General features: G+C 35.5%; 1 protein-coding gene across 2 annotated transcripts in view; it reads right to left on the minus strand.

The window, feature by feature from the left end:
• Nucleotides 1-472: 472 nt before the first annotated feature.
• Nucleotides 473-16011, minus strand: part of LOC142435557 (lysine-specific demethylase 6A-like) — a 163039-nt gene continuing 147500 nt past the window's right edge. For both annotated transcript variants that reach the window (XM_075539784.1, XM_075539785.1), the window contains 3 exons: nt 11249-11375; nt 2202-2372; nt 473-1142 (listed from right to left, as the gene is read on the minus strand). In XM_075539784.1, the coding sequence (XP_075395899.1) occupies nt 1116-1142; nt 2202-2372; nt 11249-11375 (325 nt within the window). In that variant the 3' untranslated portion in view covers nt 473-1115. The remainder of the gene's footprint in view (nt 1143-2201; nt 2373-11248; nt 11376-16011) is intronic.

Here is a 16011-nt window from a genome sequence, read left to right on the forward strand (position 1 = left end):
ATTTAAAATATAATAATGTTCTCTTTACTATCTAATTTTCCTGTTTCTCTAATATTTTCAAATAAATTCATACATAATTATTTATGTGTATCATTAAAATACTTGCAATTTTAACAATACACCAGACAAGAAGGGCCAATTTAAAAATAAACATAACTTCTGTTAGGAGAAGTTTATAGTAAATAACCACCCAAACCTAAAAAAGCTATGACAATTTAACAACTGAGATAACTGCATTCAGGCCATCATATATATAAATTATAGAAGCACACCTAAGTAGATATGAAAGTATACATATTAATCAGTTTAAAAGTAAAGAAAAGCTGGCCCTTTTAAAGCTTTTAAAAAAACTCAAACAGTAGAAAACTCATAAAACAGTAACAATTTTAATAAAAGCTTTTGTACAATGCAAAGCAGTTTTCATTATACATAGAAAATGTAAGGAGTACTATTTAAAATTAATGAACTCCTTAAGCTATTAAAGCAACAATCTGGAAAAAAATATTTCATTCACAAATATATCAAGCAATAAATATGTTTATAAATAGTGTACAGTCATATAAAGAATAGGAACAAAAATTACACAGCTCTGGTTTATTCTTTAATCTAGGTACAATCTACTCTCTGTGTGTCTGGTCCAATTTTAAATTTTTATTTCAGAACAAAAGTAAAACAATTGTGGTTTTAAAATAATAAAACTCTTCTCATTTTATATCCCACATTAAAAAAAAGGAAATTGGTTAAAGAACTAAAATTATTATCTTACAAAGAGAGTATGAGGAAGGGTACTTTTTTAATTAGGAAAATTCTGAAAGGGCAAAATATAGATGACTATGATTATTAGCCCAGAGTAGAGAAATATAAAAAACAGCACTTCCAGTCAGTAGTCAGTAATCACACTGCCAATTTTTAAAAATGTGTATTAAATGTGTAACAGCGTTCTGAAATTCTTGGAGTGGGGCAGTACTTTCCTTTGTCCAGTTGGCTAACAATCTACACTTGGAAGGTTGCATAGACAAAGCGTTTTAGTCATCAGTTTTATAAAACAGCTATGAAGACCAGTAGTTCAGATATGTTCTGAAGAGCAGAAAAGGTTGAATAGTCGTGGGACAAAATTATGAGGATGATGATAGTGAAGAAACCTAAAAAAAAGAGAAAATGTTAGTATTTAAAAAAATTATAAATGCAAAAAAAATCCCATAGCCCACTAAATGGTATGAAAATTATGTATTTTTTTGAAAATGATTTTTATAAATGAAAAACAAGGGTCTAATATATATATAATTGCTTTTACTGTCTCCATATTAATAGCTTTTCAGTGTCTAAAAGTATTACCTTGGGTGTGGCCCCATTTTTCTATACTTCACAGTACAGGTAAACTACTTTTGAATATTGTTAGAATGGCAAATTTTTGGTATTCCATGAGAACTTCCTTGTTCTGTTCCACTTGCTGTTCTGTTGCCCACCCTTTAAATGTTTTACCTCCATGTGGTAGGATCAAAATGGGGCACAACTGCCACACTGTGTCTCCAGTGTTAGTCCCCAAGAATGGCAAATTTTTTAAGACTGCTAAAAGAAAATCTGAGGAAATCATTAGTGGTTAATAGGGACAACTCGAATGGAAAACAGTATGTGGTCATTACTTATGGAGCAATACTGAATATTTCCTGTTGGTGTGACAAATAACTTGACAAAAAGACCTTACCATAAGATAAGGGGAACTGTTAATAGATTAGTTTATGTACAACTAAACACTTCATAATTATTTTCTTGGCTTGGAGCTTTAACATTATGGCCTAATAATATGGTTAGGGCTTTTATTCTACTTCTAGTTCATTGCAGCTGTGAGTTTGAATGAGACAAGTTTAAAAGCCTATGGAGCAATTACAGAATATACTTGTGTATAAGCCAAGGTTTTCCAGCACATTTTTAATGCAGTTTTTGTGGTAAAATTTGGTGACTCAGCTGATAGTTGAGACGGTTTATACTCTGTCCTACTGAGTGTCATATGAATTAACTTAGTAGCAACTAACAAAGTACTTAGAAAAACAGAGGAATGATACTATTTATACCCTCATACAATTACACATGAACCAGGAAAAATATAAATATAATTTTATATATACTCTCCTATTAATCAGAAAGGATAATCAGATTTTCTTTATAATACAATTATGTACTCACATATTGAATTCACTTACTAATGTAAACTGGTCATAGACTTGCATCAGGTCTTCCATTTTGTACTGTTCTAGCACCACAAAATTTTCCAGATTTCCATTCGCTTTTCTTGCACAATTTTGGCAATGTATTATGTAAGCTTTTTGGGAATGGCTCTCATTGGTGACAAAAAGTAGGTCAAAAACTTCCACCTATTTTAAATAAGAAAAACAGATAAAAGAAATATAGTGTAATTTATTATACCACTTTTAGTATGGTAGAATTCTACTTTACACGAAATCGTGGGGATTTAGCTTAAAAGTATTTCATTAAAGGAAACAAAAAAACCATGGCACTATATGTTGACACAACAAGTTTCTAACATTACTCAGAAATTAGTAATATTTTTAGAATTTAAGGGAGTGCATCTATCTAATTCTTATGACTTCACAAGGAAAAAGGAGACCAAGCTCCACATCAGCTAGAGGTCAAGTTCCACAAGGAAACAGACACTTCAGTCCTTTGTTTAAGCCCTCTTTAACAATGCTAGACCCAACTCAAGTACATAGCAAACTCTAATTATCAGTTAGATTCCATAATTCATAACAATCTGACTTTTGTCTCTATTTATGTCTGTATCTCATACAGATGTGGTTTGATGTTGCTGTGATGCAGGAAGCTGTCACTGGTATTTTGAATGCCAGCAGAATAACCCAAAGTAAACAGGTTTCAGTGAAACTTGCAGACTTATAACAATAAATAAAAATCAACTGCCCCAATTTGATTACCTGCAACAGGCATATGATACAACCTTGATTGCTGAAAGCGAGAAAGAATGAAGCACTTGATGATAAAGATCAAGGATTGCAGTCTTCAGTATGGATTATGATTTTATGTAAACAAGACCAAAATCATTATAACAGAACAGTAGTTAACAAAATTATAAATGAAGAAAAGTTGAAGTTGTCAAAGATTTTGTTTGGCTAAGATCGACAGTCAATGCTTATGGAAGAAGAGACTGACGGACTCTAGCATTTGGTAAATGTACGCCACAAGGTCCCTTTAGAATATTGAAAAGCAGGTATATTACTTTTAAGGGCTAAGGTGTGGCTGAATAAACAGGGAAGACTGAAGAATAATCAACCTATTTGAATTGTGGTGCAGTAGAATAATATTCAAAATACACATATGCCTCTGCTAAAACACAAATCAATCTGTCTTGGAAGAAGTATAGCCAAAGTACTTCTTAGAAGCAAGGATGGAGAGACTTCATCTTCCATACTTTGGAAATGTGTACAGAGGACCCCATCCCTGAGGAAGGCTATCATGTTTAGTAAGGGAGTGCCCCTCCCAATGAAGGGCAGGAAGGCCCTCCAGAATTGATGATGTTGCTACAACAATGGGCTCAAGCATAAGAACTGTGAGGGTGGCACAAACTGTGTAGGTCTTTCAATCTGTGGTGCAGAGTCATTATGGGACAGACCAGACTCAATGGCATTTAACAATTCATGATAATGGCCACAATGAACACCCAGCCTGTGGGATTATAAAGAGACTTTTCCCCAGCTTTGTCTCCCCAGACATGTCACACTTTAGAGGCTTTTGCTAGTATATGGTGGGAGGTCAGATGCTTAGGGACATCCTCCCTGAAGGCAGTCAGTTGCCAGACTACTGTCTGGTCCCACCACAAGTAGGTCCTCCTGGTTAAGGACAATAAGCTATTTCTCCCTAATGCCTTGAGACCATTAGCTTGGTTCCTGTAGGTGGGTTTTTACACCCTACTGATAATGGTTCTCTAGAGTGAACCAGAGACAGGTCAAACTGGCCCAGTGACATCCAAAGTTAGGCTGCCATCCTACAACTTGTCACACGTATGCCAATCCCTTCTCTTCCTAGTGGGTGTATACGCCTAGATCACCCCTCTCCCATTAATGTATTACCATTTCCTGTGACATATGTCTTCACCTGTAATTAGGGGGCTTACACAGTCTCAGAAAATATAAAAGCCTTCGAAAGCAATAAATATCTCCCTCTCACTACATGGACACCCAAGTGAGGCTGAGGTGTGCATGCTACCATGATATGTGTCTGACTTCATTATTTCAATCTCTCACACCCAAGTGAGGCTGAGGTGTGCATGCTACCATGATATGTGTCTGACTTCATTATTTCAATCTCTCATGCTCTCTCTGACTTTACTATAATCTCTACTTATTATTGCTCTACATTTGTGCCTACTGGACCAGCAATGATGTGTTAGGCTGGATACCATGACAAAATACAATACTTAAGATTATGTGATTTTTTAGGAGAGTTAACAGGTTACAATTCAGGATCGCAAATGCACAGGATATAGTTCTTTGGTCAGGACAAATTTTTCCCTTTGTGTGCTCACAGGCAGGCTTAGTTCTGGCTTTTTAATCACTCGACCTAGCCTCTAGCCTATTTAGACAATATAAAAAAAGCTACGGCTGCTAAAATATGATCAGAGAGCACATATGCCACTATTTTAATAAGCCTTCCTTAATACTGATGTCACATTCTTTTTTGAGGGGAAATAATTATTGAGATAAAATTCACCCAATATGATGTCTGCCATTCCCAATTTGATTTTGAAGTTTTAAAGTACTGAAAAAAAATAACTCTGTGTTGATGCTACATGACTTGTATTTGTTTTGCTTTCTTTCTAGATGTACTAAAGTGGTATTTATTATATTATTTTCAGAATGAGAAAAATAAACATCTACTTCTCTATAGGAATCTCCTTCACTCATGAACTAGAATAGCCCTTGTTTCAATTGTCCCCGGCACTCTCAACAATCCCAGACTCATTCCGGAATTCCTTTAGATGGTTTGATTCTTGACATGCTGAGTACTAGCTCTGTCCCACACGTAGAATTCACTCAATGTACTATGGCCTGTCTCCTAACTTTTCTCCATGGTCGTTTTTATATCAGCGCTCATCAGGGAACTTCTTGGGAAGATGTTAATGTCTCTGGCTGGCTGCCTCTGCATTTTCTTCCCAGGATCTCATACTCCCTTTTAGAAGCTCTGGTGATGAAATGATGCCTATCTTTTCTTTGGATTTCTTAAAAATATACATATACATATACACACTATATACACTCGTGTATAAGCCGAATTTTTCAGCACAAAAAATGTGCTGAAAAACTGGGGTTCGGCTTATACATGGGTTAGTGGTACCCCAGCGAGGTGTAACATCTGTTCCTCCGCTATTCACTCAAAGCCTCGCTGATACTGCAGGGCTTTGAATGTTTGTTTACTCATATCTAACCAATCAGGGCCGTCCTATGACGTGGACGGCTTCGATTCTCAGGAGCACCCATAGTGATTCACTTATGCCAGCAGCTGAATTGGTAAGGATGTGTCTGTGGCTGTGCTCTGTCTCTCCCCTCTGGTCTCTGTGTTAATTCACATCCTACATTTCCCACCCTAGGTTTATCCTCGAGCCAATCAGTTTTTCTGGTTCCCCTGGTAATAATTAGGTACCTCGGCTTATACTCAGGTTGGCTTATATTCGAGTATATACGGTATATTTAAATATTTGTGTAAATGGTCTCAGGATTCTCTTTGCTATGTTCTAAAGTGTCCTGGCCTCTGTCTTAAACTTGCATTACTTGGGGCTTCAAATGAAGCAAGAAAAAGTATGAACAACCTGATGGTAATGAATTTGTGACAGTACATCAGACTTAACACACCATGAAGACATGGTGGATGGCTGAGAACATGAAGCCAGCTGAGAGGTGAACATGGGAGTCTCTGGCTGGGACTTCTGTTGGTCACCAGCTGTTTGTTAAGTGATGTAATGACCCTATTGATTTTGGGGAGATGTCATATTTCCTATACACAGACCAATCCTTGGACTAGAGGAATTCTATGGCTGTTTTACCCAGGAGTAGTAGGCTACATCTTTACGAAACAATTGCGTAGCATGTTTGAACTACATGCCTACATGTGGATTTCCATATAAATTCACTACCATCAAGTTAGTCTTGGAAAACCACAAGGGCAGCTATTTCCTCCTATATAGGCAATCCTGTGGGTTTCTGAGATTGTACCTGTTTTTTATTACACTTGATCTTAGCCAAAAGGACGAGAAGAGATCTGTTTTTGATTAAGAAATCATTTTATTGAGGGATCTTGCTCCTCTTTTTTGCCCCCTCCCTTCCCCATCCTCAGGAGCCCCTGATAAATAATTATTATTATTTTCATATCTTACACTGCCTGCTGTCTCCCTTCATCCATGCTATTGTTTGTTCCCCTGGGAAAGAGGTGGAGGGTTTGTGCGGCATTATAATAATATCCCTTGCTCCATGTTCTATTGTAAATCTGGCCTTAACTTATAGCTGTGCCCTGTTTAAAGTACTGCTGCAACCTTTGTTGGATGATTTGTTAGCAAGTTCTGACAATTTAGAATTTGCACATCCTGTTGGGTCACTTTTTTAAATAGGTACAAATAAGGATTTTTGCAGACAGTTGGCCAGTTAAATCACTTCAAAATTTCCTGGTACAGATGAGTGAATGGTTCCAGGGCTTTACTTCCTTGTTGAAATCGGTCAAATGGTATTCATCAATTCCTGGAGACGTGTTTTTGGCTAATGCTTGGACTTCTCTCCCTTTGGTAACAATCATTGTTGCACACATGCTACACCTTGAAATAGGTCAATGTTAACTAGTTCTTTTTTGGTACGGTGACTAATTCTTACCATCTTTTTGGATACTTACTGACTGCAACATTCAATATTTTGCCCAATAAATACTTTAGTTTAACAAATGCTGAGCATGTTCTTCCTTTTTGGTTTTCTAACTCTTAAGTCTTTGCACATCTCATTATATTTTACTTCATTTTCTTGTTACCCTTTGACATTTTCTGTTCAGTTCTTTGACTTCATTATTTCTTCCATTTGCCTTAGTGACTCTATAACTAAGAGCAAGTTCCAGAGTCTTTCCTGATATCCATTTTGATATTTTCTTTCTTTTTTTAATTACCTTTTGCTTTCTACGTGAGTAAAAAAATATACTGCCAAAGTTTTCCACATCTTCTGTCATTAGTTTTAAATGTGTCAAAGCTCTTCTTAAGATGTTCTTGGAATTAAGGTACAATACATACTCAAGATTGGTAGAGTTTTTATAAAATCTCCTCAGCTTTAATATGAACTACACATGAGAGGAACTGATGTTATGTCCCACATTCAGCTCCTGGCTTTGTTTTAACTGAAGATTTTCCTTTCTTGATGGAAATGAGAATACTTTATTGCTTCTGAGATGGATAATTTTATGCCTGACAGGATGACAAAGGTGATCAATTCTTTACAATCACGAGACTATTAACAATCAGTTAAAATTGATCATGTAATATTATCTACTACCTTCTCTGCTATTGTGTCAATAGTTTCTGTTGTGATTATTTACTGTTGATTTTTAATCATAGTGACACCTTGGAATAGAGCACAAATGACCCATAGAAAGCAGATTTCTAGTCACATGTAGTGAAGAACAAACCAAATCAAGTAAATTGTGTACATATCCTAGAAATTCACTATTTCAATAAATTTTAATGATTCTTGTACCACAAAGAATAAATATACCCAAATCTGGAAGATCCCATTAAGTTGTCTGGTGGGAGTTATAAAAGCTATGAAATTATATCAAGTAAATCACTACACCAGCTATATATAAAAGGACGCCTTAATTCATAGAAATATTTTATTTTTCAATAAACTTTGAAGATTATATATAGAGACACACAACAATTTAAACACTATAAATGCTGTTTAAAGCTTACTGTAAAATTTGATAATCACTAACCAACCATATCAAAGTAGTTATCATTTTTACTTTGCTATGACAGTAATTGTCAGGAGTACTGGTGGTGCAATGAGTACATGCTAAGCAGCTAACAATTTGAAACACAGATGTAGTTTTTTATTCCCATAAGGATTTATAGTCCAGTAAACCCTAAGAGGAGTTCTACTCTGTCCTCTCAGGTATCCATGAGTTATAACTGACTGTACTAAATTTATGACAGTACAGCAAGTCATGGTGGTACAGTGCTTAATGGGCTGTTAAGCACAAATTTAGCAGTACAAACCTACAAGCTGGTCGTAGGGAGAAAGATCAGAATTTTTATTGTAGTAAAGAATGATAGCCTCAGAAACCCATAGGGGCAGTTCTACTTTGCCCTCTAGGTTTACAATGAGTAGGAATTGACAAGATGTTGTTGCTATTGTTAGGTGCGGTGCCATCTGTTCTAACTCAGTCATGACACTAAGGTACAACAGAACATTACAACATTGCCTGGTCCTAAACTACCTTTTCAGTTGTTCTTATGTTTAAGTTCATTGTTGCAACCACTGTGCCAATCCTTCTTGTCGAGGGTCTTCCTCTGTTTTGTTGCCCCTTCACTTTACCAATTGACATGAATGGCAGCTTAAAAAAAAAATTACACTACTCTTATTTTACTGTGCTTGGATACTTGTGTTCTTTGACATATTTAGCTCCAAAAATATAGTGATTGTATTATTCATCTTTGTATTTCAGGCATACCAGGGACTCTAGTGGTAAACTGGGTCAAGAGTTGAACTGTTAATGGCACAGTCAGCAGTTCCAAAACCACCAGCTACTCAAGAAAATGAGACTACCTACTTTAGTAAAATGACAAGGCAATTCTATTCTGTTCTATAGGGTAGCATGAGATAGAATCCACTGGATAACAGCGAGTGAGTTAATACCATAAATGCTGAAAACAAAAAAAAGAATGTGTTCAATAATTATGTCATTTTCAAAGTTATGAGGAATATTAGGTGAGTAAAAAAGAGTATATAAATGCAAGGAAAATGCATTAATACTGACATGTTAAGAGGCAATACATTCCTAAAGTATAAACACAGAAAGGATAAAAATAAAATCTGGAAAATAAAGTAGTATTGGGAGATTTAATAGTTCTTATCAGATTCTGCAAGGATGTATCTTTAAATTTTTAAAGTGCCCCCTTTTATTTCCTGGTCTTGTCCTGCACCAGCTTGGCAATGCAGCAGTCTCTCTGACCTCAGGCAACGACATGTGGGTATGCAGTCCCAATGAGGTTGCTCATGTTCAGTTGTGAGCCCCAGTGCAGTTTACGCATGGTTTAGCACACTTCCCTAAAATAGCATATACTTTTTTGAGACTGTAAAACCTGATACTTCTTCCGTCCTTTATTAAAGACCCACTTGGATTACACACACACACAACTAAAGTGCATCAACTGAAGTTATCTATATTTTGTTATGACTCATTGTCTTTGTTTAGTCAATAAAACAAAGAAAGGTAAATATCTTTTTGGCATTCTCTGCTTTCAACATTGATTTGATATCAGCAATGACATCCCATGTTTGAGCCCTTCTCTGAATCTAGAAATCTAGCTTGGATTTTTTCCTAGTTCTCCACATATAACTGTAGTCAACAATTTTATAATTACTGTCAAAAAATTGTATCTAAATTTGACAATTATATTGTGCAGTGATTTCCATTTCCTGTTGGATCCTCTACCTTTGGATTGGGCATAAATAAAGATCTCTTCAAATTGAATAGCCAGGTAAATTTATTTCTTGGAATGGATGAGAATGCAAATAATTTGGCAGTTGTTTGTTGAAACATCTCACTTGCTACTCTGCCAATCTAGGATCCTTGCTTTACAGCAGTAATTTTAATGCAATTTGGAATTTTCTTTAGGACCATTGTTTTCTGATTAAATGCTATCTCCTGAAATGGTGGAAGCCAATCTCACTCTTCATGATATAATGATTCTGTTCCACCTTTAAGTAATTCCTTTAAACTGCCAGATTTAATCATGTTGCATTATTAATAGGCAATAACACCACTAAAGGCATTGTATTTTCTTCAAATTGTAAAAAAAAATTCAGATTTTTTTTCATATGATTAACTGTCCTAATTACATTTCTACAACCAGGTCTAGGTGCTTGTTTAGCATATTTTTCTTAAAGCATGACTATAGACGTTCAAGTGCTCTCCTTTTTTGAATACCTCCTACATAATCAATAATCATTGAAATTACATAGCTTAATTTCATTTCTTACTCAAAAGCTTAACAGCTTCACTCCTTCAGAATAAGCATCAATTTAGTTAAAGTAAATATAAAATGCCTGAATATAACACTCATTTGCCAATCCTTTTCCTAAGCCGGAAAAAAAAAAAGCCAAATTCACTGACAGGATGTCAAGTCAATGTTGACTCAGTGATGTCTTTCTAGGAGCAGTGGGTTGTAGTGTTAAAAAAATTCAGCTGTTTAAAACAACTACCCTCTGCATAGGAGAACCATTGGTAAGGTTTTCTACTCTCATAAAGAGTTATCATTGTAGAAATTCACAGGGGATGGTATATCCTGCCTTAAAGGACACTAGGAGTTTGCATCAACTAGATTAAGTTAAGCTTGGTTTAACAGCGGACTATTAATCTCAACTTCTAGCCACTTCTGTAGGTTCTTGAAGGGCAGAATTCAAATAATGTTTTATGAATTCTTGATAATATTTTTAAAATTACTTTCCCTCTGTGCGTAACACTTTCTCTACAGATCCAGTTTTACCTTCACGACAGCTTACATACATCACAATCATTTATTTATAACATTTATATACTTTAAAAAGAAACTTTAGTCTGTAGCCTTATTTGAAAATATATATATTAAAATGAACGTAACAATGATCTACACAGAGCTTTAATGAACCAAAACAAAATTATCATCTGTACTTCATGATTTACTTTAAAAACGCCAACTAAAATAATTAATCAGTATGTTAAAGATCTACTTAAAGATGAATATGATTAAACTATTAAATTGTATGACATATAATTGTGTTAATAAATTTGTTGGGGGAAATATAAAAAGTTAAGGTGCCCTGTAGTTGACAGGGCATTTTTTGTTAATATGTATTGGTAAAATATTTTACCAGAATCTAATTAAATATAACCTTAAAATAATTTTAGTAAAATGTATTATGAAATATTAGAGACAAAATTATAAAATTAAAGATAATTAATAACTAAGAGATCTAAAATAGGTATTTACCTCACAAATACTACAGTAATGAGCTGGTTCATCTTTTGTTCGCCCATGCCATATAATCTCTTTTCCTGCAGCAATAAGAGCTTCCCTCAATGTCTGGCATTGCTTTAGAATTTTCAGAAGACAATACCTATTGTGGGGGCAATTATTTAAGACAATAATTAAGAATTCTAAACAATAAAGTATACAAACTAAAAACAACCAGAGTTTTTAAAATTTCAGCTCTAAAAGTCCTTTTAATTACATCAGTAAAACATTTAAATTTGGAGTTGATATTACAATATGCAATCATTCTAACCTGTAACAAACTCACCACTCAATAAAATGATAGTCTTATTTTTGGTTGGTGATTTTACCAAGTGAGTTAATACCTCCAAGCTCAACTTCTTTATTTGAAATATGTAAATCCCAGGTCAGAAATAATATAATTTTAGTAAGGCAAAAAGGCACACTACTTCAATCTGGATGCCCATATGAACATAGTCATAGAACTAATTTTGAATGTGGAGACTAACAAAAAATTACTAATTTAATCAAGATCCCAAATTAATAGCAACAACACAGGTGTGGGGTATGTGTTTGTTAACAATACCATTCTATCATAATTTTAGGGTGGTATAGTCAAAATCTTAATTATGAGGATAATCATCAAATTATAATCCTGCAAAATTAAAGAAGCCCTTATTAATAAAAATGTGAAGCTACTGTTTTCCCAAACATCCTCCATCTACGTATATTATTTCCACCATAGTTTGGGTGGATGTCGCCTCGGTAAATGACATTTTGTTATGTAACAATTTAAAAGAAATGTTTAGCAACATATTTTCTAAAAACATCTTTTTCTTGACTGTTGCTTCCAAGGGTGTTTACTGTACATCCAGGTAAAATGAAATTACTTTACTTTAATCTTTTCTCAATTGATCATGATCTTCATGTATTCTATTTCAATTTCGACAACTTCCAATTTTCCTAAAATTATACTTTGTACCGTCAACACAGCATTAATGGATGTTTGCAGCTTTTTAATTTCATTGAATTGTGCCCAATCAGCAAATGAAAGTCTCTAAAGTTCTATCCAGGTCAATAAGGTTGTGAGAGCGTACCTTCTCCCCAAGATGAATTTTGAGTGCCTTCCAATCTAACAGGCTTATCTTCTAGCACTATGTAATACAATATTCTGTTACTATTCATATAACTTTTCATTATTAATTTTTGGAAATGTACCACAAATCAGCATATAAGATGGGTAGTGATTAACAATTATAGGTGAACAAACAGGCAGAACTAAGCTGTCCTTTATGAATGCTGTGAATCAGAATTTACTGAATGACAAATGAGTAAGCAGTATTTTTGAAATTTTAAACACTAACAACATGTCAAAGGTATTCTGAATAGTTCCTCACTCTGTCATTCATTTTAGTGATTTTAATACTTATTTTGCTTAAATTCTTCATTCAAGTAAATTATTGATATAGCAAAAACAACCAAGGTTACAGTTGAAGTTCTGCAATGCATAGGATTGCAAATGACTTGATAGCATCTAGTAATAATCATTACAATGAACAAGTTATTGAATCAATTATTGTGGATACTTTGGTTATTACATTAGGATATCTTACCTAAATGCTTATAATCTTCCAATGCTAAACTGCTACTGAATATCAACTTAAGGAAATGCTGAGTGGAACTCTCAATAGATTTTGGATGGCTGATTTTCTACAGATAGGTGGCCAAATGCTACTTTCAAAGAACCATTACCTAGCACTGTGGTAACTACTTGCATGTCAGGTAATCATGTAAATGCTTAAAAAAAGAATCACAATTTATTAAAACTAGATTGAATTCTTTAAGAGTGAACAAAGTATTTCATTGGGAAATCACATGAAGATCTCTTTAAAACTTTGAAAGCAGGGATGTTATTTTGAGAGTTAAGGTTCATTTGACCCAGCCATGTATATTCCCAATTGTCTCACATGCATGTGAAAGCTGGACACTGAGTATGGGAAACCAAAGAATTGAAGCATTTAGGGAAGATGGTGACAGAGTAACACATACCAGAGGGACTGTAGAATTCAGCCCAGGGGAGTTGCTTAGAGAGAAATTCAACACTGCTGGATCGCAGGAGAAGCATCATAAAGATAATTAAGTACAGATCCACAGGATTTTGAGGGACTTGGGGCTTTGGAATTACCACAGTGGAGGATGGGTAGGGCATGCCCTTAGGCCCACCACCATCTTGGCCGAAGCCAGTGTAGGGGCTTAATCATTTGAAGCCAGTGAAGGGGCTTAATCAGAAATAGCCACAGCTTGTTACCACCTTGGGGCAGGGATTAAACCCTTGAAGCCCCTTGGGCAGGGTTCAGGACTCAGTTACATTATTACTTTTGTTTCTCTTCTCTCTATTCCTCCATAGTCTCAGCAGCCTTAGTATTTTTTGTTTTGTTTTGAACTTTGTCTCTTTCCTGTTGTCGCACACTCCACTGTCAACCTCTAGACCACTCCCCTAAGCCTAGGGTATTTAGCCCACACCCAGTTAGATGAACTCCACCCTGTGTAGCATAGCCCAAGAATAGGGAAAGCCCTGCTAAACTCTACCAGCTGATAATCTGCCCAACTTCTTCCTGGGGATTCCTAAAGCAGCTCGGCCAACACTTGACAATGTTACAAGCTGCTGCAGGAACCTCTGCCCAACCTCCACAGTGATCTACGGAGCAAGGTTAATTCTGCCAACGATTTGTGGTGTTCTACACCAAATCATGAAACCCGTCAGCCTTCTGTGGCACTCCCCTTGAGGGTGAAGGTACAGGAAGTAAAAGTGGTAAGCTAATTCCACAGTGAAATTTAATGTAGGCAGTTCGCAAAAGCATTCCGACTAATCTCCCAGAGAGAGCCACTTCTCTTCAACTCATTGGAAAATGGCACCTAGCTCCTCTAAAATAATGCAACGCAAACAGTAAAAGGATCCAATAACCTCAATGAAAAAGCAGGACAAAAAAGATAATGGCAGATGTCCTGAACCTAATGACATGCATAGAAAAAGCAGACATTGATCTTCCATGGAAAGAAATTTTCAGAATGCTGCTTGGAGTCATACAGGACATGAGGGAAACAATACAGAAAAAGGATGAAATGATAGAGGAGATAAAGTCCGAACAAGACCTTAGGGACAAGATAACAAAAACCAGTAGCAGACTCATGGACCTCAAGAACTAACTGGAGAAAGCAGAAAACTGCACCAGTTACTTGGATGACAGACAAGCATACTTTAAAACAAAAATTTAATAAGATCATCTGAAGAAAACTTAAGAGCTATGTCAGCTGCTATGAAGAGGAACAATATAAGAATTGGATTATCAGAGGAAGACAAAAAAGAAATCATTTGTAACAATAATGAAAGAATTCTTGGAGTACAACACCCCCCGCTTAATGAATGAATACCAGGCAACAATTCAGGAGACTGAAAGAATACAAGTTAGACTGAATTCCAAAAAGAAGCCCCCCAGGCACATAATAGTTAAACTATCCAACTTTGAGGAAAAGGAGAAAATCAGGAGAGCAGCTAGGGAAAAACAAGAATTCACACATAAATGTTCCCAAATAAGGATATGCTCAGACCTATCAATAGAAACTATGAAGAAGAAGAGTGGAGTAACATATTCCAAAAATTAAAGGAAAACAGTGCAAACCCAAGAATACTCAACCCAGCCAAATTATCAAGATAGATGGAGAAGAGTCTTCCCAGAAAAGGAAAAACTCAAAGAATACGTTAGAAGCCCAGCACTACAAAAGATTCTTGCCGACTCACTACAGGCAGAAGAACACTTTCCAAGCATAAATAAGACAATGCTACATAGAACAACCTCACCCAGAGGGCAGCAAAGAGAAAACAGACCCCAAGCTAGCATTGGCTTAAGGATCGAAAGAAGTCAAGAATGATACACACACATACACACACACACACACACACACACACACACACACACACAAGCTCAACACACTAATAAGAAAGGAAGGTAGGAAAACACCCAACACAAAAGGTATAAGATAAAGATGATATCACAGAGTACACATATGAAGATAATAACCCTGAAGATCAATGGACTGAACTCAGGCATTAAAAGACTGAGGCTAGCAGAATGGCTTAGAAAATATAACCCATCAATCTGCTGCCTATAAGGAGACACATCTCAATGCTACAGACAAAAATAAGCTGAGACTCAAAGGCTGGAGTAAAGTATACTAAGCAAACAGCAATTCAAAAAAGCAGATGTTGTGATCCTAATCTCAGATAAAATAGACCTCAAAGTGCAAACCATAAAAAGAGATAAGGAGGGACACTATATAATGTTCAAAGGAACAGTAGACAAAGAATCACTCAGAATTGTAAACATATATTCCCCAAATAAGAGAGCCAATGAATACATCAACCAAACACTCAAAGAAAGAAAAAAAGAAATCACAGCCTCAACCATTATACTGGCTGACTTCAATATACGGCTCTTTGAGAAAGATCACAAAAAAAAAAAAAAAAGAAAGAAACTCAACAGATCTAAACACTACATAGACAATTAAAACTGATATTTACAGAGCTTTTCATCCAAAATAAAGAAAATCATATGCGTTTCAAGTCTGCATGGCACGAATTCGAACATAGACCATATGCTGAGGCATAGGGTGAACGGACATAAATTTAAGCACATTGACATCATACAGACCTCTCTCTCTGACCATTGTGCCATAAGGCTGGAAATCAACAAAGGAAGACT

The sequence above is a fragment of the Tenrec ecaudatus genome, chromosome Y (assembly GCF_050624435.1).
Source record: "Tenrec ecaudatus isolate mTenEca1 chromosome Y, mTenEca1.hap1, whole genome shotgun sequence".
NCBI classification, from domain to species: Eukaryota; Metazoa; Chordata; class Mammalia; order Afrosoricida; family Tenrecidae; genus Tenrec; species Tenrec ecaudatus.